Source organism: Lutra lutra, chromosome 10 (genome assembly GCF_902655055.1).
Source record: "Lutra lutra chromosome 10, mLutLut1.2, whole genome shotgun sequence".
In the NCBI taxonomy this organism is placed as follows: domain Eukaryota; kingdom Metazoa; phylum Chordata; class Mammalia; order Carnivora; family Mustelidae; genus Lutra; species Lutra lutra.
Window position 1 is genome coordinate 73102787 of NC_062287.1, and position 26556 is coordinate 73129342.

Sequence of the window (26556 nt, forward strand, 5' to 3'; positions counted from 1 at the left end):
AAGATAATACATTCTGACCATCTGATCGGCAGGAAATAACTAGTGTGGATCACACTGAGTTGATATAATTCTACTCAAAAGCAGAGGAAAAAAAAGAGTGTACTGCAAAGATAAAGGTACTGCAGGTACCATTATCACCTTGGAAGACCCAGTGTAAGAATCAATGAAATAACTCCTTGGCTCTTGGAAAGGCAGAATGCCAATGAGGGGCATCATACCAATGATATTAAAATAAGTTTTACACCCTCCTGTTACTTCCCCACACTGAGCAGTGACTCATTTAAATTCATGAGCTCCTCTGTTAATATATAATTACTCTTGACATCACTGGGGTGGGTAAGAATTGGGAATGAAATCCATCAACCAATCAGTCATTAGGGTAGGCAATAATTCTCTCTCTCTCTTTCTAATATCTAATCATAATAAATGCAGAACACAAGCAATGGGGAACAGGTCTGAGAAAAGTTCTCTAGGCAGCCTGGAAAGATTCTGAGAGCTTGGCAGGAAAGGAGCAAGGAGGAAAATGAAAATCAATTTTGCAGTTTCTGCAGAGCTCACTGCTAGCGACTTTCATCTGCAACCACATTGCTATGTATAAAAACCAAACTGAATTTCTATGCATTTCTTGTGCCAAAGCAGGTGTCATAGTGGGACATGAATAAAAGATGAGCGCACCCCTGGCAATGACGATTACGGATGGGAAGAAATTAGGGAGGGTTTATAACAGTCTGGGGACTACTGAAATGAAGCACCTGCTTTGAAAAAAAGTCCCCTGAAATATAGCTTCTTTGTGCCTTTTAAGTAGTGTATTCCCACAGTACAGAGCTGAACCTTTGGTAAAGGAGCAAACTCCACTGTTCTCTCCCCATTTGTTTTCAAATCCTCCTCAGCCCTTTTTTCAGGGCACCTCCTTTCTCACATGCCCAGCAAATTCATTTATTAGTCAGAAACCAAATAAACAAACTCAACCATTCAATAAATATTTATCAAGCATTTTCTATAAACACTGTATTAGTGATTTTGGATAATATCCTTCCTGGGATTTTTTGCATTTTAAAAGAGGAATAAATTTTTAGTTGTGGCATTTCGGGCACCCCTTCAGAGAAATATATTAGAACCAATGCTTCCCTGGTGTTCTTTACGTCATACTATAGAAGCAATCACCTATACCTATGTGAAAGGTTAGTCCTATTGAACATTGACAGAAGTAGGTCTGGAAAACTAGGAAGAGTTAAGTATAGGGGAGCTAGTGATTTTTTTGTTTGTTCTTTTTGGCACTTAATTATTTTAACCTGTCAGGCCACCTGAAAATATGTTGCTTTCTTTGAGCTCCAATGGCCTCAAATTTCCTGTTGGAGTTTCAAGTTATAGCCTGATACCACTATGTGGTCTTAGGTAAATCACTTGACAAGGCTAAGATTCAGTTTCACCCATAGAATGGGGACAGCATACAGATGGAAAGGGAGAGGAATAAAACACTGATGTAATGGAGAAAAAGGTGTGATCCTTGCATTTTGCTGTGGAAAGCAACAAGAACACTCCCTAAGAGCAGGCCTATATCTGTGTAGGGGCCCAGGGCAGGCAGCCCAAGACAGGCCACTTTGGCATAAAGATGATTTTGAGTTAAAAGTAAATCGAAATTTACACAGGAAAGACGAGCCTGTACCAGGAAAAGAGTTCCTTACAGAGACTCCCCTTTACCTAAAAAACTTACTACATAATAGGTCAACCTTTGTTTTTCCAAGCATCTCCTTTCCCTTCTTGCTAATGGTTTGTTTCCCTTTTGTGTCCACAGGCCCCTCCCCTCTCCTTAGCTCATATAAGCTGAATTCATGTTACCGCATTGCCTTTGGAATCTCACGTCTGGTGCATCCCCCATACACACACCTATTTAGTTTGAATTTCTCCTTTTCATCCATCTCATGTCAATTTGATTCTAAGTCCAGCTAAGAGCAGAGGAAGATCTTCCTCCCCCACACCTGTCTTATCCTCCTCTGTACACTAGCCCCTAGCAGAGTAGTTGCACATAGTTGACACTCAGTAAGTATTTGTTGAACTGAACTGGATTAATTGATATTAATCTAGGCCACCGACTAGATGGGACAGCATTCTGCTATGTCCAACAAGGTTCTGTATAGATTTTATACACACACACACACACACACACACATGAAAAAATATATGTGAAAATACTTTCAGAATGTTACGGAACTAAACAAATGTAAGTTCTTGTTTAGTGGCTCTTTTACAAAACTCCCACATTTTCTCAATTGCCACACTTACCCTGATACATCACAGGAATAGTGCCAGTGAAATTCAGCAGGTCTTTCTGGGAACTATCTTTGAACACTGGAAGAAAAAAAGCCCCAAAATGTGCACTCAAAAGTAGAAAAAACAGTTTTAAGTTTGTAGCATGCATATACACACGTAAAGAAGCACCCATAATTTCTAAAGTTCATCATCTTTGAATCTGTAAATATGCTGACAAGGGGGAAATTACTAGATACTGTTTTCTTAGAAAGTCAAGAGGACAGCTGAAAACACACAGGGCTTTGATACAGCAATCCCAGGTTCCAGGCCTACTTTCCCCACTCAGACACTGGCAACTTTTGGCTACTTCAATCTCTTTGACATTCAGTTCCATCATCTATACAATAAAGACAATAAGACTGCATCATAAAGTTGTCATAAGGATCAAATGAGTTAATGTGAAAACACACCTAAGAAGTTTAGGATTAGCAAATGTGGGGACATTATCAAATAATTGTCACGTGTAACAAATCAGTTATAATCACTTTCACATACCAGACTATAATTTTATAAGGAAAAAAGTGTTAGCTTTATTTTTTAAACTGACCTTTTTGAAAGATCACTAATTGGGCGCCTGGGTGGCTCAGTAGATTAAAGCCTCTGCCTTTGGCTCAGGTCATGATCTCAGGATCCTGGGATCGAGCCCCGCATCGCATCGGGCTCTCTGCTCAGCAGGGAGCCTGCTTTCCCCCAACTCCCACTTCTCTCTGCCTGCCTCTCTTGTCTACTTGTGATCTTTGTCTGTCAAATAAATAAATAAAATCTTTAAAAAAAAAAAAAAAGAGGGCGCCTGGGTGGCTCAGTGGGTTAAGCCTCTGCCTTCGGCTCAGGTCATGATCTCGGGGTCCTGGGATCGAGTCCCGCATCGGGCTCTCTGCTTGGCGAGGAGCCTGCTTCCTCCTCTCTCTCTCTCTCTCTCTCTCTCTCTCTCTGTGTGCCTCTCTGCCTACTTGTGATCTCTCTCTGTCAAATAAATAAATAAAATCTTTAAAAAAAAAAAGATCACTAATTATCTTCCTCAATTTCCTTAACTCCATTATTTTCAATCTTTTTTCCACCTTCATGTGTCTGTAACTTCAACTTAACCCATCAATGACTATGTATACAGTGGCAGAGAATTAATGCTCTCAACTCTGAACTGAATACAGAAAATACTACCTCTGGTTTCAAACTACTCAACTACCTGAGAAGGTAGTTCTCTTAGTACTTAGTAACCATCCTATTTAGGCAGTAGGAGGAAAAATTCTAACTAAATTTGATGACCTATTAGAAAGTGAAAAGAGGAAACCAGGCTGACAGAAAATTCAAGGCCTAGAGGATACATAAACACAAATGTTTACCTTGAACTATATAAGTAAAAGGTAACAGTGGGTAAAGGGATCTCACTCCATGGCAAAAACAAAAATGAAAAAGAGCAGTGGAAAAGGGATTGTTACTCAAGAAAACAGAATAACCTAGAAATGTGATAGAGAAGATGTAGCTGTAAATATATATAATCTAATAATCCAAAATAGAAGTGATTATGACACATGACTATCACTGTATTCAAAAATGAAATGTACACTGACAATATTAATCCTATAGCTTGAGAGTTTAATGGCATGGCTAGCTTGCTCTAAATGGAGAAAATGAAACTAAGAATTAACTGGTATAATGACATTTTTAAGTCTCTATGATGAAGAAAGACCTTTAAAAGAACAAGCTAGGGGCACCTGGGTGGCTCAGTCATTAAGCGTCTGCCTTCAGCTCAGGTCATGATCCCAGGGTCCTGGAATGGAGCCCCACAATGGGCTCTCTGCTCAGCGGGACGCTTGCTTCTCCCTCTCACACTCACCCTGCTTGTGCTCCCTCTCTCCCTGTCTCTCTCTCTCTCTGGGAAATAAATAAATAAAATCTTAAAAAAAAAAAAAGGATAAAAAAATAAAAGAACAAGCTGTATTTGAGCAGAGGGCAAGACAGACACAGGTACAAAGCCGACTCCATCCCTAACTTCCTGTGTACTTGAGTGAGCTATTTAAACTCTTTGAGTCTCAGGTTCTTTATCTGAAAAACAAAGGTGGTAACACTTACCTCACAGCTTTGGTTGTAAAAAATATGTAAGTAAGGTAGCTAAAACATTTGGCAACATATCAGGCATTCAATAAATCCCAGAATCTTGGGATAGAGTCCCACATCAGGCTCCCTGCTCATCAGGAGGGAGTTTCCTTCTCCCTCTACCCCTCCCTGATGCTTGTGTGCACTCTCTCTCTCATGCTCTCTCTCAAATAAACAAATGAACTTTTTTTTTTTTAAGATTTCATTTATTTATTTGACAAAGAGACAGAGATCACAAGTAGGCAGAGAGGCAGGCAGAGAGAGAGGGGGAAGCAGGCTCCCTGCTGAGCAGAGAGCCTGATGCGGGGCTCGATCCCAGGACCCTGAGATCATGACCTGAGCTGAAGGCAGCGGCTTAACCCACTGAGCCACCCAGGCGCCCCAACAAATGAAATCTTTAAAAAGAAATGTATCTCCATGTATGGCTTATGGTCAGAAATTCTGAAAGATGGTAACGTAAAATCTTTCTTAGGCAACTATAAGTGAACAAGATAACTAAAACTTTTGTTATTAATAATTTAGAATCAACCATATGGTAGGCAGAATAATGGCCTCCAAAGATGCCCAAAACCCTAACCCTTGGAACCTGTGAATATGTTAACTTATTTAGCAAAGAGACATTTTAGATGCAATTAAGTTAAGAACCCTGGGGTGGGGAAATTATCCTATGCTATTGGAGTGAGCCTAATCTAATAACATTGGTTCTTAAAAACAAAGATATGGCTACAGAAGGATGGTCTGAGACATGCAACATTGCTACCTTTGAAGATGGAGGAAAGAGATCAGGAGCAAAAGAATGTGGGTCACCATTAGAAATTTTAAAAGGCAAGGAGGGGCGCCTAGCTGGCTCAGTGGAGCATGCAACTCTTGATCTCAGGGTCATGAGTTTCAGCCCCACCTTGTATGTAGAGATTACTAAAAGAAATAAATAAACTTAAAAAAAAATAGAAATAATAAAAAGGCAAGGAAACAGACTCTTTGCCAGAGTCTCCATAAAGGACCTAAGACTTTCCAACACTTCGATTTTTGTCCAAACATGTGTTGCACTTCTAGGTTACAGAACTGTAAGACAGTAACCTTGAGTTTTGCTTTTTGTTGTTGTTGTTGTTTATTTTTTTATTATTATTTTTTTTAAGATTTTATTTATTTATTTGACAGAGAGAGATCACAAGTAGACGGAGAGGCAGGCAGAGAGAGAGAGAGAGGGAAGCAGGCTTCCCGCCGAGCAGAGAGCCCGACGCGGGACCCGATCCCAGGACCCCGAGACCACGACCTGAGCCGAAGGCAGAGGTTTAACCCACTGAGCCACCCAGGCGCCCCTGTTGTTGTTTATTTTAAAGATTTTATTTGTTTGAGAGAGAGCAGCAGCAGAGGGAGGGGGAGAAACAGGCTCCCACTGAGCAGGGAGCCCAATGTAGGACTTGATCCCAGGACCGCAGGATCACGACCTGAGCTGAAGGCAGATGCTTAACAGACTGAGCCACCCACGTGCCCCTAAACTTCGGTTTTTTTAAGCTACTAAATTTGTGCTGATTGGTTGTCATTGTTCGCTTTTTATTTTATTTACTTATTTATTTATATTCAAGCATAATAACACAGTGTTCTATTAGTTTCAGATGTACAATATTATGATTCAACAATTCTATATATTTGTCAGCGCTTATCAAGTTAAGTGTACTCTTAATCACCTTCCTCTCTTTCACCCATGCACCCCAGCACCACAACCCCACTGGCAACCAAAATTTGTTTTCTGTATTTAAGCCTGTAACATTTTTGCTAATTTGTTCTGGCAGCAACAGAAAACTAATACTATACATTGTATTAACTTAAATTTCCTCCTAAACCACAGGTTGCAAAGTATAGTTCAAAATCAAGGGATAGAAGAGAGAAATGAGAAATTATAATTTTGTAGCTCTCTGTGAATAATTAACAATTTAATGTAGCTAAAACTAGGGGTTATGATTCTTACCATAAGTGTCCATAGAATATCTGAAATGTGGGAAAAACATATTTACATTCTTTAGTTCTTCCACAGTTAGATCTCTGAACTTGTACTGAAAAGAGAAAAATGAGAATGGAATAAGAATAAAGCTTTAAGCAGCAGAACAATTACAGTGAACTTTTAACAGAACACTATGTGCTAAGCCCTGGGCTCTGAGTTTTAGGAATATGGATAGTATGTGATTTAATCCTCTTAATAAGGACCCCATGAAGGTTAATAGGGCTGATAACTGCTCTACTCTAAGGAGGATGAAAATGAAAGAGAATCAAAATGACTTGCTGGATTAGGTAGCAAATTAAGGAGTGAAGTCAGAGCTCAAACTCGGCCTGGTCTTATTATTATTATTATTATTATTATTTAGATTTATTTATTTTACAGAGAGAGAGAGAGAGAGAGAGAGCGCGCGCGCACGCGCACAAGTAGGCACACAAGCAGGCAGAGAGAGAAGGGGAAGCAGGCTCCCTGCTGAGCAGGGAGCCCAACACAGGGCTCAATCCCAGGACCCTGAGATCATGACCTGAGCCGAAGGCTAGAGGCTTATCCTCCTGAGCCACCCAGGCACCCCTGGGCCTGGGCTTTTCATCACTGACTCAAACGGCCTCCCAATACACCCTGAAGGCTTAAGGAATAGGGCAGGAGCACCCACATCACCACGTTCTAGATGCAAGTCTCATTCTTGAATACCTCATTCACTTGAGACTCCTTGATCCCTCCCAACCCTCTGCATCCTGGTTTTGGTAGGAAGGACAGACAGCATTCAATGGTCTGCCATCAAGGTGAGCGAACTGCCTCCTCACTCATCCAGATATACTCCCTGAAATACTACCTTGGCAAAATCATTTAACTTCTTTAAATCTTTTTCCTCATTTGCAAAGAGAAACAATACTTACCTGTAGACTTGTGCTGGGGATTACATGAAGGAAAAAAAAAAAGTATGTTCAGAATTTTTTCTCGGGGTGCCTAGGTGACTCAGCTGGTTAACCATCTGCCTTTGGCTCTCAGGTCATGATCCCAGGGTCCGGGAATTGAGCCCCGAATGGGGTTCCCTGCTCACCGGGTATCTACTTCTCCCTCTTCCTCTGCCCCTCCCCCTGCTAATGCTCTCTTTCTAAATAATCTTTAGGAAAAAAAAAAAAGAATCTTTTCTCAATCTGAAAACGAATTTGAGAAAACAATTGCATTTGCAATAGTATCGAAAAGAAGAAAACCACTTAGGAATAAATTTAACAACAAGATGTAAAACTCAGTGTAAAAACTATAAAACTTTCTTGTTGAAAGAAATTGAAGTATATCTAAGTAAAAGAAAGCCATCCCTTGTTAATAGATCAGAAAACTTACCATTGTTAAGATGGCAATATTCCCCAACAGATTCAATAAACAACAATCCTTACCAAATCCCAAATGGCTTTTTTTTTAATTTGCAAAAATTTACAAACTGATCTTAAAATTCGTATTGAAATGGAGGAGACCTAGAATAGCCAAAAATGATCTTGTAAAAGAACACAAAAGGTGGAGGATTCATACTACAACTAAAAGACAGGCTGCGGCGCCTGGTGGCTCATCTGGTTGAACGTCCCACTCTTGGTTTCAGTTCAGGTCCTCAGCTCGTGATCTCATGGGTAGTGGGGTTGAGCCCCACATCAGGCTCCATGCTCAGCGGGGAGTCAGCTTGAAGATTCTCTCCCTCTGCCACTCCCTCAACTCACCCTTTTTCTCTCTCAAATAAATAAATCTTAAAAAAAAAAAAAAAAGGACAGGCCATAATAAAAAAGACAACAAGTATGGGAGAGGAAGTGGAGAATCAGAACCCCAGTATATATAAACCACTGCTGGTAAGAAAATGGTACAGCTGCTTTGAAAAAGTCTGGCAGTCAGGAATTCCACTCTGAGGTATATAACCAAAAAAAGTAGAAACATATGTCCATACAAAAAAAGTGTGCAGAATTGTTCAAAGCAGCATTATTTATAAAAGCCAACAACAACAAAAAAAAACCCAAGCTAAATGTCCATCAACTGATGAATGGATAAATAAAAGGTGATAAATCCATAAAATGGAATATTCGGCCATAAAAAGAATAAAGACCTGATATATACTACCACATGAATGAACCTTGAAAACTGTTAGGCTAAGTGAAAGAAGCCAGACACAAAAGGCCACAAATTATATGATTTGTATATGAAATATCCAGAATAGGCAAATCCATGAAGCAGAAAGGAGACTAGTAGGTGCCTAGGATTATGGGAGATTGGGAAGAAATGGGGAATAACTGCTAATAGATTCTGTTCCCTCTCCCTGAGCCTTAAGCTTTTCATTTGCAAAGGAAATACAGCTCCCCTACTACCTAGCAACTTCACAGGTATGCCTCATGATTAACACATGTAAAAGTGGAATATTTAACAAAAACATATGTAATAGCAAGTACAGGCAAGAAATGAAAAACCCACATGAAGCATATCTAAGTTAGAGAAAGGCCTCGAAGAAGAGCGGTCTACAATCTACATTAGAGTCTAGAATGGTACAGAAAATTAGAGGGAACGGAGAAGATCATTTTAACATGGGAAAGAATTTGGCAGGAGAAAAAGTCTATGATTATTAATCACTTGAGAGCAGGAATCATGTCTTATTCATCTCTGTATCTCCCCACAGCACTCAGCACAGGGTATGCCTCTGATAAATGTAGGCTGATTGGATGGGAATTAGCAAAGAGGCAGATGTATATGAGAAGAGTGGATACAGAAAGAAATTATGATCGACAGGACTGGGCATCAAAACTAAGAACTGATCAGATTAACTGCAGCAGAGTGAAATGAGGCCCAGATTCAGGGTCCCTGACTCAGTGTAAATAATGTGAATGAAATCATCCCACAAATGTACAAAAGCCTGCACTGTTGTCACCTGGAATATTTATTATGAATGAAAACTTTTGTTTTCTACCTAAAATTATAAGCTGTTTTTTCTAATCCTGTGAGAATGTGATTAATCACCTAGGGATATACATCAGAATGGATTTAATTGCGAAATTGCTATAAAAGTTGGTCGAAAGGGGGCAAAAGCAGTCTTCTTCAGGGCTTGAATACCCAAATGTCACTACTAGTCAAATACGTGATTTGCCTTTTTGACACCTAAAAAAAGACCTATTTCATTTTTCCTGAAAAAAATGTTCACATCATTTTCACTATATATGAAACAGAATATCTTCTTAGTGCAATATTAAGGCATATATTCCCTTACTGTTCCATACCACCTAAGAGAAGTGTACATAACATTCTCTAAGGAAATGTGCCTCAGGCTATACGATGTACTTAAAGGGAGCAGGCATGTCACTAAAGAGAAAACACGTGGCCTGGGAGATTCTAAAACTAAAGCGATTATAGTGTCACAAGAGTTAGTAACACTTGGGGCACCTGGGTGGCTCAGTCAGTTAAGCCTCCAACTCTTGATCTCAGCTCAGGTCTTGACCTGAGATTGTGAATTCGAGCCCCACACCGAGCCCCACATCGGGCTCCATGCTAGGCATGGAGCCTACTTTAAAAACAAAAAAATGTCAGTAAACAAGATGGGATCAGGAGGGAGACAAACAGTAAGAGATAAGAGACTCTTAATCTCACAAAACAAACTGAGGGTTCCTGGGGGGAGGGGATTAGGGAGTGGGTGGTGGGGTTATGGACACTGGGGAGGTATGTGCTATGGTGAGTGCTGTGAAGTGTGTAAACCTGGCGATTCACAGACCTGTACCCCTGGGGCTAATAATACATTATATGTTAATAAAAAATAAAAAATTAATTTAAAAAAGTCAATAACACTGAAAAATTGAGAAGTTACTAAAATTTTAACTTTATCTGCTATATTATGTTTATTTAGTAGGGGCTTATATTTAGGAAGATGTATAAGAGTACTCTTATTATGACATCCTCAAATGTAGGACACACTAAGGAATACTTTGTGGCATCATTTCATTAAAAAATGTTAACTGGCACACATCTTACAGATCAAGTCCAATCTTACATTCTATGAGTGAGCAAAGGTAGGTTAAGCTACTTGTCCAAGATAACTAGTGATGTGGGAACCACAAAATTCTGAAATACCAATGAGGGAACCAGATTAATTTTTCTACACTTAATATTTGTTTCGTAAAATATTTATTTTTTTGATGGAGAGAGAAAGAGAGTGCACATGTGCACATGCAAGCGGGGGGGGGGGGTAGGGGCAGAGGGAGAGGGAGGGAGAGAGGGAGAACCCAAGCAGACTCCCCAATGAGCATGAAGGCTGAGTGTGGAGCCTGATACGGGTCTCCCCAAATCCCACTCCTTGAGATCATGACCTGAGCTGAAATCAATAGTTGGACGCTTAACCGAGCCACCCAGGCACCCCTAAACTTAATATTTAATACAAACTAAAGAATACATACATACGTGTATACACACGTGCGCACACACACACACACACACAAACATACACACTAATTTGGAAGAATAAATACCCATGCACCAACATGCTCACATAAGCTCCAGAATAGTAATGTCCAACAAAACTTTCTGCCATGATGGAAAAGATCTATACGTGAAGATCTAATATAGGAGCCACAGGACACATGTGGCTGTTGACAATTAAAATGTGGCTGGTGTGACTCAGAAACTCAATTTTTAATTTTATCTAATTCTGACAAATAGCCACTGTGGTTACTGGATACTATATTAAGACAGCACAGACCCCTCCAATACCGTTATATCTGTTGAGTGCTCCTCTTACCCATTCAACTGCCTCCCTTTAACTCAGATTTACATTTCTCTGCCTTCATCTGCTTTTATCATGCATGTGGTGTATCCTTAAACAACACGCTATTGACTGTTTAGTTTTTGTTTAATTGTAATTTTGTTGGTTTTACCAAATTATAACTTTCCATGTAACTTCCAATTTTTTTCACTCAATATAATGTTTCTAAGATTCATTTGTATTTTTGCACATTGCAGTTAATTTTCACTGCCACACAGTAATGTTTTCAATTGTGTGAATATACAACAAATTTTTCTTCCTTCTGTCAATGCACATTTGGGTTGTTTCTAATTTTTAGTTATAGATAATTTTGCAAATGTCTGTTGCTTCATATACTATGAATTCTCTGTGGTACCTAAATGCAGAAGGGATATAAATCACACAAAATCAAATTAACAAGGCCAAAGTTTCTCCAAAATGGTTAAATAGTCATTTAACCACTAGCATCCTCCAAATCATTTCAAATTAGCTTAATTCATGCTAATCTAATTTAGGAAAAATTATAAATATTGCATCCTCCAAATCATTTCAAATTATCTTAATTCACGCTAATCTAATGAAGGAAAAATTATAAAGTTCTTATTCTACTCTCAACTTTAATATTTCTTCCCACTGAACAATAATATGTCATGCTCCCCTCATTTAAAAACTTGATACATTCTGTGAAGAGAAGACACAAAGGGCGTAGTCATAAGCATGATACTTCTCTTCCTACAAAATCTATACCCACCTGTCCCAGCAGATAAAATCATTTAAATCAATTAAATAAACACTTTCAGTCATGAGGCTTCACAACCTCGCACAGATGTGCAAACTGCCCCAACTAAGGCAAATCCCTTCTCCCCAAATAGCATGCATGTATGATTTCTGCATAGAGAAGTCTTAAGAAAATTAAGAATCACTTAACTAGAAAGCTGGGGAAAGGAGGGTTGCCTCAGAGTATACACTGGTGGGAAATCAAAGAGCCTGGACCAATGGCCTGGACTAAACTGGAAACTGGTACTAGTCATGCCCCAGAAATGTAGCTTAGATTTCTGGGTCAGGCCTCTCACTCAACCTTCCTGTAACTACTCAAGTCTTTCATTCACTGCAGTTATGTAGCACCTCCGCAGTGGTCAGGCACAGTGCTAGGGAAGGGAATACAACAGCACCGTCTCTGCGGTGAGTACACCGCATGAATAAATAAATAATTGTAAATAAGTAATTACTCCACAACGTGATAATCCAGACTTCCGAAAGCAAGCAGGGAGAAGGGCGCGATTCCGAAATCTTGCTGGGAGGGACGTCTGAGTTGAGTCTCAGAAAGAGGAGACTGCAAGTCCAGAAAAAAGGGGCAGGCCCTATCAGCAGAGAGAAAGGCGTGGTTAAAGGGACAGGCGAGTGCCGGGAGCAGTTTGAGAACCAGAGACGCTGGTGGCGTGAGAAAGTCTCCCACCGGGTGGAGGATGCGGGCCCTGAGGAATCGTGGGCGGAGCCACAGCCCCCACCCTGGGACTGAGGGCTCGGGAGGGAGAGACCACAGGCTCCCGGGGGACACTCCCCGCAGCCGGCTTCAGGCCAGCCCGCCTCCGCTCCAAACCCCAAGATGAGTCGGGGAAACGTCTCGACGAGGCAGCCCGCCCCCAACTCCCCGAGGCTCCTGACCCGGCCCGGAGGGCTGCCCGCACCTTGCCCAGTAGCCGTCTGAGACCCTCGCAGTCGAACTCCATCTCCATCCACCTCCCAGAGCCAGGTTCCGTGACTCCAGCCTGCGGAACTCCTTCCGTGCCCACCCTTGGACGGAGGCCGCCGAGGTCCAAGTCTCCCGAGCGGTCTAAGGCCACGCCCCTTCCCAGGCTGGAAAGTCCGCCCGCGTCCAACGCCCTGGCTAAGCGGCGGCTCCGCCGGGGAGTCGGACCAGCGCCCCAGCGCGGACCCTGAGCGCGGTCGGAAAGACGTTAGCGCCCCAGGGTCACGACCCGGCTTGCTGGAAGGAAACTTGGGGACATCTGTAAGGAGAGGAATAGGAAGGACCCGAGGAGAAGCAGTAAAGGAGGTAGAAGCAACTCGCTCTGTTTTGGAAGAGTTTCTAGAAGGGTGTGTTAAATTCAGCAGAGTATCGAGAAAGATCAAGAGAAAAAATTATAGTTAGATTTAGGAACGAAGAGGTAACGGAACTTCAAAAGCAAATTTTCAGGAAGCTAGAAAGGGAAAATGGAGTCAGAAGGAGCATTGTCGAAAAACTGGGAGATGGTGAGGGTTGGTGCAGCACGCGGGGAGGAGTTGCCTTTTTTTTTTTTTTTTTTTTAAGGAGGGGCGCCATAACTGTTGGTGGCAGAGAGAGGAAAAAGCTAGGTCAGAAAAAGAGTTTGAGAACAAGAGAGAAGGTAGATTGGTGGATAAGGTCATCCACATAGAGAGGATGAGGGATGGAGTTTGCTGGCCTTGTCTGGTCTCCTTGACTTGTGATTTACTTACCTGCTTTATCCCTGATTTGAGCCGCTGGGCTTAAAAAGTGCAGAAGATGGATGTTGTAACTGTCAGGAGGATGGGTAAGCAGGACTGAGGTTGTACTTACACCGTGAGCCAGAGGCAGGAATGCTGTAACTCTTAGAAGAAAAGGCTGGAAAGGGTATTATTCATTCAACAAACTTTTGTTGAGCATTGACTATTTGCTAGATCTTTTTCTAGGCCTGAGGATACAGCAGTGAACAAAATGGGCAAAAAATATCGGTTGTCCTAAGGCTGTCATTCTTTTATTAGGAGGAGAGCAAAACAATGCATATAATAAGTAAATGAGACCATATGCTGGAAGGTAATTAAGTGTTGTGGGGAATAAAGTTTTAAAAAGACAGGGTAAGGAGATCAGGGTAGGTCTCCTTGAAGGTGAGCGGGTAAGTGTTCTCTATTAGAGGGCATTCAAAGCAAAGTCCTACAACAGGTGTGAGCTCAAAACAGCAAGATGGCAGGTGTGGCTGGAGTAGAATGAAGTAAGAGGGGAGGAGACAGATGTAGGCTAAATCAGGGAAATAAAGGGGAAGCCACAAATGGCTTAGGGCAGTGATTCTTCCTGTATGGCCCCAGACTCAACAGCCTTAGCATCACCTGGAACTTGTGAGAAATAGATTCTAAGACCCCATCCCCAGACTTACAGAATCAGAAACTCTGGGGGAGGGGTGGTTCAAGTCATCATTTTTGACAAACGTGATTGTGATTCTAATGCCTGTGGGGCCTTTGTAGACATTTGTGATTCTGGCTTGTCAATACCCTATAGCCAGAAGAGCATCAGGAACACACCCACACTTAAGCACGTGGGGTTGATTATTCTTTGCAGTGAGGGAGCAGATACTGTGGAGATCCATTGGGACTGCTCACTGCGGGAGTATGAGAAAGACCTAGTATAGGACTGGGGCTTTGGGTGACTTGGGGGAGGGTTTAATGAAGTGAACCTTCACTCTGGATTGGGAGCTTTGAGAAAGCAGAGACAGTTCTGTGATTGGATATCTCAGTAAATATCCATACAACAGGCAAACTGGAGCAAGGAGAAAGCAGTAATTGGTAAAGAAGAAGCAGTCACTTATATGCATTAGCAGTGAGAAGAGGATGTTTGCTATTTCATGGGCTACACAGTGACCTGGGTTTGTCTCTGCTTAGACAAAATTATGAATTGGCCTTATTTGGTCTCATTTTATCATGGTCTGAGTGACCCTGTCTGATGTTTGCATCTGTGAGGTTGTTTTATCCAACAGGAGCATAACATAGCCTAGCCGCGAGTGCCGCATCAACTTCTAACAACAGGGAGACCTTCCTGGCTGGGTGAGACCAGTTCCCAGATGTCAGGGGCTGCATTTTTCTTTTTTAGGCTTTTACTCTGAGAGAAAGAGGAAGCCGCTAGAGGGTTTTGAGCTGAGAAGTGATGTGACTGAGTCTTAAAGGAATAGGTCTGACTACTGCCTTGTGAAGAGACTGCCTGTGGGGTGAGAGAGGAAGACAGAAGAGAAGGTAGGAGGGGAGAAGATTGAAAGATAAGAGGCCTCTGAGAGCACCTCAGGCAGATCTACCAAACCTAGGAAACAATGGGACTTCCAGGGCCTCTAATATCTCACAGACCCTGTCAGAAATCCTTTAATCAAGGAAATTATACCATGTTAGAAGTGAGGCCTGAGCAAGGGTCTTCAATCTTTGATGAAAGAACTATTTATGGAAGACACCTTTCATCCAAACAGCTCATTCTCTTCTGGTTTAGTCACGAATGACTTACAGGCCCTGTGACACTTTATGCCTCTCTGTGTATGTATAGCCATCATTTCCTGTGTGGAAGGTTCTTTGCTAAGAATTTTACGTGCTTACCACAGTTAATCTTCTCAGAACCAATGACCTACATAAAATTATCTCAATTTTGCTGGTGAGGAAACTGAGGTTTAGGATTGTATTACCTATTTTCTCGTTTCCGAGATCCTGTTGAGTAAGAGATGTATTATTACTGACAAGGTTTTGGGAGAGAAAAGGGTACAAAATTAAATATAAATACTAATTTTACCACTTACACCTATTTGAAAAGGACTAAAATGTGAAAAAGTATGCACCTTAAAATAGAGGATTTATGATATAATTCGCTCCATTTTATGGATAGGGAAACCAAGACTCAGGAAGGTTAAATTATTGCAGAAAGTGATGTCAGAGACCATGTTCCTTCTCTGTGCATTTTGCTGCCTTTCTGTGTGTGAATTGTGATGGAAATTTGTGATTAATAATCTCCAGGAAGCTAGAGTTCTGTGCCTATTGGTATTTATTCATAAGAGGAAGATTGTGGAGTACAAACACTGGCTGACTTTGGTATGACCCTGGCCCCGCACGTCCAGAAATTGGCACTATTACAGCCTGTAATGTAGCCAGGCTGAAATATTCACTTTTCCCCCAAACATGTTGTGTCTTCTATGCTTTAACCTTTAATGCCCTGCCTGGGGTTTTGGTTTTTTTTTAATTGTACTGGACTACTTCATCTCTTCCCCTCTTTCTGTCCCCAAGGACTGTAAGGTCCTGACAGGTGTCAGATCTCATTTGTCTCTGTATTCCCAGTACCTCACATACTTGAGTTTATGCATGTCTTCATTCTTCTGATAGTTGCTAAGTTTGCTGAATGAATGTAAGTGTAGGGTGACCAAAGCCATAAGGAGAAGATGGTATAGTGTACTAGTTCTCAGCCTTATTAGCGTTTCAGACTTCAAAAAAAAAAAAATCTGTTGGAAGATACAGACCTGTCCCAGAAAAATGTACATGCCAACGTATGCAGTCCATTTTGTCTCCAGTTCTGGGAATGTTCAGAGATCCACTGAAGCCCATCCTTGCACCCTGGTTTAAAAAACTCAAACGTAGTCAGTGGGAGCATAATTTGCTACAATCTTTGGGCAAAGTAATCTGACATACCTTTGACACTATAAGAAAAATTTTGGAAATTTGTCTTACTAGAATTAAGGTACCCAAGACACAGGTACAAAGTTGTTAATTATATTAAAAGGGAAAAAAAATCCCCAAACTAAGAAATGGGAACCGTGTATATTTTGCATCTTTGTTTGTAGCTTGAGAAAAGTCACAAGAATGGCTTGTTTAAAATTAGAATTTTTTTCTTGGTGTTCTGCTTCTGATCTCTGTTTACACTCTTTGCTTTCATAGTTATTGGTCCAATCAGACATTGTTCAGGGATGAAATCCTGATATTCCAAATATCAGACACATGTATCCTTATCATTTACTTCTCTTTCCCCTCATTTTTTTCATTGTGGTAAACCACACATAATGTACAATTTATCATCTTAACCATTTTTAAGTATACAGTTCACTGATATTAGATATATTCGTAATGTTGTCCAGCCGTCTCTACCACCCGTCTCAATAATGATTTTCCTCTTCTAAAACTGAAACCCTATAGCTATTAAATAATATTTTCCTACTCTTCCCTCTTCCCAGCCCCTGGCAACTCAGAATTCTATTTTCTGTCTCTATGATTTTGACATCTTTAAGTACCTTACCAATGGAATAGAATAGATAGCCCAGAAATAAATCCTTGCATACATGGTCAAATGGTTTTTGACAAGAGTGCCAAGACCATTCAATGGGGAAAGCCAGTCTTTTCAACAGATGGTGCTGGGAAGACTGGATATCCATATGCAAGGATGAATTAGACTCTTACCTAACACCATATATAAAAATTAAAATAGATCAGAGACCTCAATGTAAGAACTAAAACAATATAACTTTTAGAAGGAAACATAGGAAAAAACGTCATAACATTGGACTTGGCAGTGATTTCTTGGATATGACACCAAGGCATAGGCAACGAAAAAAAAAAAAGTAAATGAGACCGCATGAAAATTTTAAAAACGTGTGCATCAGAACCCAGTATCCTTCACTTAGATGTATGGAGCCTGTGTTGCTGTTCATTGACCAACAGTGTATGCTGCATCCCAGGCAGTCCTACCACAGGTATCCTTTGTCCTTACGAAATGAAATTACAATCTTTCTTTTCTTCTCTTAAGTTCTTTTTTTGGAAGGATTTTATATAGCCTCTCCATTGTTATGCTGTATCGGAACTGGCATACTCTGTCATCTTGCTGCTTTCCTGGTTAACAAGTAAAAACTTGGCACTACTCAGGAGAAATTGTCTAAGAAATGTTGTGTAACAATTGCAACATTATGTCTGGTGGTAAAAAGTGGGAGAAAACCTAAATGCACATTGTGCTGTTTATGAACTCACTGTCCTTCAGCTCCGAATCCACCATTCACTGCTTGCTCTGCTGTAATGAACCTGAACCTTGTAAAACCCTTTTTCCTTGCTCGTGGGGATGATAAGTTTTATCAATGGAGTGCCTTGGGGAGCTACTAGAGGAGGAAGAAACTTCTCTTCCTGGTTCCAGGATGCCTTTGTTTCTCTTTGTTCTGCTGTGTGGCTAGCACGTGGGGGCTATCCAGTGGTCCTTACCCATGTTGACTTCCCGTGGCCTCTCTATGGACTGTTTTCCATTGAGTTTCAATGGCGTCCCTACCACTGAACAGTTTGTCTTGAGTTCTACCACCAGCACCCCGTAGAGAACCTCTTGAGTTCTACCACCAGCATCCTGGTATATTCTGTTGGCAGATTCTCAGCAATGATCAGTGAGCCTCCCAGAAGAGACTTCCTGTCAAATTTCACCAGCATCTAGTGATTCTCTCATTGTGAGGTCTGGCCTGCAGCTGATTGAATTTCTCTACCATCCAGTCGGGGATGGCCACCACTTTTTCACCAAGTTTTGGATCTCAGCTCTGAGGAGCAGGGGGCACTCTTTTTTTTTTCTTTTTTTAATTTATTTGACATACAGAGATCACAAGTAGAGAGGCAGGCAGAGAGAGAGAGGAGGAAGCAGCCTCCCTGCTAAGCAGAGAGCCTGATGCGGGGCTCGATCCCAGGACCCTGAGATCATGACCTGAGCCGAAGGCAGAGGCTTTAACCCACTGAGCCACCCAGGTGCCCCGGCGGGGGGGCACTCTTACAAGTATGTTTCTCCCTTGGGTGCATTGCCTCAGCCTTAGGGGTGGTGGCTGCTCCCTATATATGCTATGTCTGTATAGGTAGAGCTTTCTACCTTTTCCTTAGTTAATCTCTTGTTCCTAGTTAATAATTCTCTTTATTAAACTTTCTCTGTTGAAATTACTGTGTGGTTTCCATCTCTTGACTGATAGATTCATCGTTAGGAGAAAGAGGAAATAAATGTGGACTATTATTCAGAAATTAAAAAAAGAATAAATTGGATTCCTGCATCTACCTAGAAGGATCAACTGCTACAGAGTTGCCTTCTCTCCATAAACAAAGAGAAGATTGCACGAAATATATGAAATAATTGTTTTCAGGTCTTGCGCAAGAAGCAGCAAGCACAGGCCTGTGAACTTTGAGAGACAGTAAATAGAGGAGATGAGCCTTGCAGTTGCCCCAGCCTAGTGCGTGGAAGTGATTTTCAGACTGCCGCACAGTGGGGTTCCCCAAACCAAGATTACTCTTGCTAGGTTGTAAAGAAAGAGCAGAGTACAAAGGAGGCCAGAGTGGCAGGAAACTGCAGGATGGGGTCCTGGCAAAGAAGATTCTACAGAGAGAGAACTCTGGAGATCTCAGTAGGGGTCCTTGTGAGTGTTTGGCTGAGTTCGGCCAGGATAAGAGTCACCCACAAACAGCAGGCCAAACACTTCCTGGAGCTCCCAAAAGGGCTAGGAGTTGTGGAAAATTCCACAGATTTGAAAGGCTGAACACAATAGGCATCAGAGAGAGTGTCCAGTGGGCATGAGAAGGGTCATAGCTCAGTAATGGGGATAATTATCCTCAGAGTAAAAGCTGCTCTTTGCTCACTTAACAAATATTAAAACAAGCCTCGAAAGAATCAAACTGTTCCAAACATCCTTGAAAAAAAAAGGAAACAAACAAAAAAAACCCACACTACTGAAAGGAATATAACCAAGTCGTAGACAACCTTGTAAAATTCACCATGTGAACATTGAACCAAAACTTACCAGGCATTCAAAGAAGTAGGGAAATATCACCCATAACAAAAAGAAAAAAATCAACTATCAAACATCTCCAGAAATGACAGAGATGGTAGATTTGCAGATGGAGTCCTTAAAATGTTTACCATCAATCCTACAAAAATGCTCAAGGATACAAAGGGAAGCATGAACCTGACGTGGAAAAAAAAAAAATGAAAGAATTTTTTAAAAGACAAATTGAGCTTGAAGAGATGAGAAATAAAACATCAAATGAAAAATGCACTGTATGGGATTCACAGAAGATTAGACACCGTAGGGGAAAGACGAGTGAACTTGGAAAAAGAAAACAGTGGAAACTATCCAAAATGAAACAAAGAGAATCAAAAGACTCAGGAATGAACAGAACCACCAGCAAGCTTTGGGACACATTCACATTGGTTACTGGCCTCACACGTAACGGAGGTCACAGAGGGGAACTGGGAGGCAGAAAAATATTTGAAGAAATATTAGCCAAGTATTTTCCCAATTTGAGGAAGACCATAAACCCCAGTTCGAAGATGCTTACTGAACCCCAAATAGAAGAAACATGCAGAAAGTTACATAGTCACAGCAAAGTAAAATTGCTGAGAATAGTGATAAAAGGTTTTTTTAACAGGCACTTACCATATGATTCAAATACCCCTGCTGGGATTTACCCTAGAGAAACTAAAACTTATGTTCACACAAGAAACTGTACCCACAGATTTATAATAATCCAAACTCTGTTCATAATAACCCAAACACTGGAAACAACCCAAATGTTCTCTGAAAGGTAAATTGATAAACTATGCTGTCGATGCAGTAGACTATGTGTTCATCCAATAAAACAGGACAAGCTATTGGACAACGTGGATGAACCTTGAAAGCTTTATGTTAAGCGAAAGAAGCCAGTGAATGAGCCTGTCACTCTCTTTATGGGAAGTTCTGGAAAATGCAAAAGCAGATAAATGGTTTCCAGGGGGCAAGGAGTCCAAGGGAGGAGACTTATTGCAACGGGGCACAGGGAACTTGTTGAGATAATTGAGATTTCTTCTCTCCCGATGGTGGTGGTAGTTACAAGATTGACACATTTTTCAAAACTCATCAACTGCACGCTAAAAGGGAGTGGATTTTATCATATGTGATTTATACCTCAATAAAACTTCTTATTAGAAAAAGGAATGTGTTTAAATTTTTTTAACCATTGACCCAGGAGGATGTCTGTGATAATATTGTTGTTAACAGAAGAAAAGCAAGGTTCTTAGTAGCGTAAGTAATCTGATCACCTTTGGTAAAGCAATGCTGGAAAGAAATCCTCTATATCCCTCCATATGTGTACTGATGTTTGCAAGTTCATGGAGGATCCTTTGGCAGAAGGGTACAAACCAGGCTTGGGTACATCATGAGGGTGGGAATTGAGAGGGAAAAGAGGGGAGATTGTTAGATTTTTCTTATATGTCTGCAGGTGGTTTCATGTTTTACCATGAGCACCTATTATTTTCTTCAAAAATGTAAAGCAAATAAAGGGCATATCAAAATAAGACAGGGATGTGTGTCTGTAGAAAGAATTCTGGTGGAGAGAAGGGTCCATTGTGACAGTGCACGGAGGTCAGAGGGATGAAGATGAGGTCATTAGACTTGACAAAAAGGAGGTCTTTGGTAACCTCTGAGAGCATCTAAGTAGTGGTGTGGGACCAGAAGTTGGAATGTGATATAAGGAAAAAAGATAGAGATTGGGAAGAAAAGCTTTGAGTGTGGACCACTTGTTTAAGAAGTTTGTGGTCATAAAAGGAAATTAGGAAACAGGTTAGGAAGGGAGCCACAGCATGAGTTGGAGGTTTCTGCGAGGAAAGGACTTCCTTGTGGCTTCTTGAAGGCCAAGTGAGGAGAACCAGCAGGGAGTTACTGACCAAAGATATTGAAGAATGGTATAAAATGATGGTGACAGAGCCCTTGGGATGATGAGAGAGTTGCAGGGACAGAAATAAGAGATGTCTCGCTTTCCCTAGAATTCAGTTTATTCCATTCACACCCTTCCCAATCGCTGTCTGCCCTGTCTTAGTCTAGGGAGCCCAGCTTCCTAACGGGTAGCTGGGCCCCGAGTCCTGGCCCTGGTCTGGAGCACCAGCCTTGTGACCTGGTGCAAGTCACTTAGGCTCTCTACACTTCAGTCTTCTTAGTAAATGGGCTTGATAATAGTACCTACTTCATATTGTTGCTATGAGAGAATGCATATAAAAAGCTTAGTTTGCCACGCAGCTACTGGTCTGGGGGCAGTCTCTCTGACCTGTTGTGAGCCTGGGCCGTGTGACCAATGATGTCACAAAGCACTACTAGACTCCTAACTTCTCCAGTAGGGCCGTGTGGATCCTTTGGAGCCAAGGACTGGAACTGACATGCAAGATCTCTACCAACTGAGGGTTTCATGAGCACACTCCTTTGCCAAGACCTTGGTGAATAGTCTTTAACTGCGCAGTTGTGTCTTAGACATTGTTTTACTTGTTATCATGATTGTACTTGGCTGGATGCTTTTTGTTGGACTTGCATGTTACATGGGCACATTTCCGGAGTTCATGGTAAGTAATGACCCTGCCTGTGAACCCCTGGTAGTGGGCAGTCCTGGCTCTGGCTCCCCCTCCCAGCTGGGATTTCTGACCAAAGGGGAAGGATAGTTGAGGTCTCACCACTAATTCGAAGTCAGGATGCAATGGAACAGAGTTAGTTTCCCAGGCTACTTTTCATCCCCTTGGGATATCTTTAAGTTCCACCTGCCTCTTGGGTACATAATAGCACTTATCTCAAAGCATTGTGGAATTTATAAGGGGTCTGCTGGAGACAGGGTTTGAGGCCAAGCAGATCAGCGGTCACTGGTAGGAAAGGGAATGTGAGCATTGGAGGGACCTCCCAACGGCCCTTGCGTCATACAGAGGCAGTTACCTACTAGGCCAACAAGTAGAACCACTTCTGCCTTTACATTTCTTTCTGACTCAGCCTCCAACTCTGAAGTGGAAAGAGAAGTGGTCTGTTCAGGAGGACAAGACACGACTGAGGAGCCAGACCTTGGATGAAGACCCGCAGCTCTGAGTGAGTGGTCAGGTCTGCTGGACTCAACTTCTCCCTTTCCAGAGAATGCCGCAACGCTCTGAAATCTCAGTGGAGAGTTTATGTCCCCCTGGGAAACATATCAGCTGGCAAAGGGGAGGTGGTTTGAGGTATGTGGTTGAGAAAGAAGACAGCAAGCCCTGCTTTGGGCAGCAGGCCAAGGTTCCAAGATTGGTTCAGCACATCTCCCAAGTATTCTTTTCAAAGACTGTTCCTGTCTATTAATATCTTTTCTCACAAACTGTAAGAAGTTGGATGAGTATTTTCAGTGCCCCTTTTTGGCAGCTCCCGAGACTTGAGTTATGGTGAATGAGTTCAACCCCTAACATTGCTCCTCACTAGCTGTATGACCTTGGGAAGGTTGAATTCTCTCTAAACCTCCCTTTCTTCACCTGCCCAATGGCGATAGCTCAGTATCTTACGACTTTTGTGAGGATTGCGTTTGGGAAATCATGTCAAGCATTTGATGCAAAGTATTTACTAAGTGCTAACTTAACAGATGAGCAAAATAGTGAACTGGTCAGCAAAGATTGACTTGAGACAACATCCTCAAGCTATTTACCCAAGGCCACAGACCAACTTGCTTGTGAAGCTGGGATGCAAGCATAGGACTTAATATCCTCTTGGACTCATTCCACTGGACCAGCCTGCCTCTAGGAAACGTGAATACAGTATCCTTTTAGCAAGCAGCTCTTGGGGTTCTCATATCCCACTTCCTTTCATTCAGACCTGTTCTTTCAAAGATGTTCCCACTGTTAAAGAAACTTAAAGTCTTAGTAATAAACCGTTACAGGAGCAGGTTTTCTGGGAAGCTACTCTAGACGACAGGGCATCAAGTCCCAACCCCAGGGGTACTAGGAACAGGGCATGAGGGTTCTTATTTTCTTCCTCCACCTGCCTCAGAATGTCTATGTGAATATTGACCCAACTCAGTTCAGACCTCAGACCTCAGGGGATGGGGATGTGGATGGGCGCACTGGGCACCAGCTTAGCTGAGCTGCCTGATCCTGACCAAACCCCCGAAACTGTTCTGCTCCTCAGCTTTCTCCTGCTGTGAATTGAGCATAACAGCCCATCTTCCTTCCCTTCCCTTTCCAGTGAGACTGAGAGGGGGCATACCCTGCATAATGAGGGTTTACCTGTGGTGTTTCACAAAATGCAAGATTTTTCTCTTTCAAGTAGCCTAGCAATAGTATATAAAGTAAATTGCTCACAGCATGCCTAGACAATCCTCCCAATTAATCCAGGGTATTTTGTCTTGTTTTGTTTGCATAGCAATGCTTTTTTGCATCTGATTGCATAAAACCGGTAGTTAATATTTTGACGGGAGAGGAGTTAATAAAGATGTGATGCCAGTTAGATCCTAACCACGTAGGGTCACCAGTGAACAACGCCCTTTATTAAGGGTTCTTTGGCCCCAACATGCCAGGCACCCTGGCCAACTGTCCCATAGCTGCTTAGTCTGACTGGTCCCCCCTCAAGGTCACAGGAGCTGATGTCACAATTGGGTGTCTGAGCTCTGGCCCCCAAAATGGGTATGACAAGCCACTGCAGTTCAGACTAGACCACAAAACTCTCCAGCCAGGAGCTATCATGCTGGGCTATCCACCATCTGGTCTTGAATGAAGACAGCCCAGTTCCCAGGACTCAAGGAACTGAACACCTTTCAGAACCACTCATTTTCCCCAGCACACACCGCCAGCTGAGCAAGAAACTCCACGATGATTGTTGTCTTATGGTTGGTTCTCATTGCAGGAACCATGTGGAAGGGATATAAGTATCCCCCAGGAGGGGTAAGTGTGCTTTCAACTTTGTTCTCTATTTCTACTTTGAAATGTATTCCCCCAGATCAAGGAGCTAAGCATCAAGATCCAACTCTAGTAACTTTAGAAACAAAGAGTCTTCTTTTTTTTTTTAAGTCTTTTCTTAAGAAAGTCCTTGTAGCTTATGTACTTCTATTATCGTTCACTGAAAGTTCCCTCTCTTTCATGTCTTTTATACATATTTTCTTAAGAATCTTTAGTCTTAGATTCGTCAGTTTCAAAGAACCTGGAGGAATAGAGGTAAAGACATCTCGGGCCCAGAGTCACAGCTGTCCGACATAGGTCACCTCGTCTTGTGCTCAGGGGGCCATTTTGTGCGCTCTGGCTTCAGTAGCATTTCTTAAATCAGCTCCCACCAGCAACCAAGACCTCCCTCTTTCTCCTCGAGTAAACAGTGGTCGATAAAGTGGTTCTGGTGCTAGAGATCTTCTCTCTTCCTGGTAGACCTTGGATATTTGTCCCTTTTTGGCCTCCTCCTCTGTGACTATGTCCCTCTGGCAACTGGGATCAAAGGCATTAAGACAGAGAACTGGACAAAACTACTTGTGCCTGTCCTCGGCAAGGAGGGCAACTGCCTCATGCCCACACTCCAGCAGACACTAGGTAAAGCTCACCTGACATACTTTTCTCCCCCCAGACCCCGGTGGAAATAAGCAAAGATGATCCTGGCGAAGTAATGCAGCTGTGAAGCTCACCTGGCCGGCTATACAGCTCCTGTTGTTGGTTTTGCATAAAGTAATTGCACATTATTTTGTCACATTTTATGTAAAAAGTTACTGTACTTTTTAAGATGAAGACTTGGTATTCTGTTAGCTCGAAACAGGGGGATGCAGGCTGGGGAGGGAGGTAGATGAGATCTGATTGGGTCCCTTGTGTTTTAAGACTGGCAGTAAGACTAAGATACCTCGTTCAATTTGCCCCCTCTTCTGTATCCTTAAGGATAGAAATTCTCCAAAGCTCCTTAGACCCAGTTCCCAAGTATAGGCTTTCTCCTGCATCCAGGTTCAGGGTTGAAAAAAAATTACAGAAAAGGCTGTTGGGGTAACGTCAAGCCTATCCTTTGGGGATACGTCTCTGTGGCCTTTTCACAGCTATTATCAAGAACTTAAGGCTTACACTGTATGGGGAAAGGACTGCATTTTAATATCGGGTGCTAAATTATACATTTTTACCCTCACAATAACCTGGGTTGGCCCCTGGCCTCATTTAACAAAATGGCAAAAATGAAGTTGAGAGGTTCAAGGATCTTACCAGCCTCACAGCTCTGGATTGCAGAGTCAAGATCCAGACCCTCTCCTTGGTTTTTATGTGCCAAGGAAAAGACCCAAACAAGAGCCCGGAGTATCCAAGATCTTGGCTGTCTCTTGGCTCAAATGCCTCCCTCACCCGAATAGCCAAGAAGGTGCCTGATGATTCTTTGAGCAGTGATTGCCTCTAATAGAAACACAAAGGAACAAAACAGAAACGCATAGAACAAAAGCCAACTAACTGCTCAGTCCTCGGTAGGATGCAGTTTGAGTTTGAGACCACGGATGGAAACCTAAGTGTGAGACCCATGCTATTATTCTGGGCGCTTGAGCCCTAATTCTTTGTAAGGCCTCTAGAGGTGGTTTGGGATTTTCTGACCTTGAGGGGAGTTGCGGGGGTGGGGCAGGGGAAGAACCTGAGAGCAAGTACTTTTTTTTTTTTTTAAAGATTTTATTTATTTGACAGAGAGAGAGTGATCACAAGTAGGCAGAGAGGCAGGCAGAGAGAGAGGAGGAAGCAGGATCCCAGGACCCTGAGATCATGACCTGAGCTGAAGGCAGAGGCTTAACCCACTGAGCCACCCAGGCGCCCCACAAGTACTTTTGAAGCAAACTATATGGAACTTTTTTTTTTTTTAAAGATTTTATTTATTTGAGAGAGAGTGAGAGAGAGCATGAGCGAGGAGAAGGTCAGAGGGAG

The 26556-nt window shown here is 42.1% G+C and overlaps 2 protein-coding genes across 10 annotated transcripts in view; one reads left to right on the plus strand and one right to left on the minus strand.

The window, feature by feature from the left end:
• Window positions 1-13021, minus strand: part of UEVLD (UEV and lactate/malate dehyrogenase domains) — a 56945-nt gene extending 43924 nt beyond the window's left edge. For 3 of the 5 annotated variants that reach the window (XR_007130558.1, XR_007130559.1, XM_047747433.1), the window contains exons 1-3: window positions 12848-13021; window positions 6374-6458; window positions 2284-2349 (exon numbers count right to left, since the gene is read on the minus strand). Coding sequence is in view for 2 of the 5 variants with exons in the window: in XM_047747433.1 (XP_047603389.1) it covers window positions 2284-2349; window positions 6374-6458; window positions 12848-12895 (199 nt within the window). In the remaining 3 variants the exon portion in view is untranslated. Of the gene's footprint in view, window positions 1-2283; window positions 2350-6373; window positions 6459-12388; window positions 12439-12847 lie in introns of those variants that run through there. The other 2 variants (XM_047747435.1, XM_047747434.1) reach the window with 2 other exon arrangements.
• On the plus strand, window positions 12987-25358 carry MISFA (mitochondrial sheath formation associated). Of its 5 annotated transcripts, none has more exons than XM_047747440.1 (5): window positions 13026-13215; window positions 22042-22260; window positions 22676-22768; window positions 24542-24579; window positions 25247-25358. In XM_047747440.1, exons 2-3 carry the CDS (start codon window positions 22192-22194, stop codon window positions 22766-22768), a joined length of 162 nt encoding a protein of 53 aa, XP_047603396.1. In that variant the 5' UTR covers window positions 13026-13215; window positions 22042-22191; the 3' UTR covers window positions 24542-24579; window positions 25247-25358. The 5 variants fall into 5 exon arrangements, 3 of the variants coding, with proteins under 3 accessions (XP_047603396.1, XP_047603395.1, XP_047603397.1); XR_007130561.1 differs by lacking the exon at window positions 22042-22260 and adding an exon at window positions 15022-15161 and having other exon boundaries at window positions 13081-13215; XR_007130560.1 differs by lacking the exon at window positions 22042-22260 and having other exon boundaries at window positions 12987-13215.
• Window positions 25359-26556: the final 1198 nt, after the last annotated feature.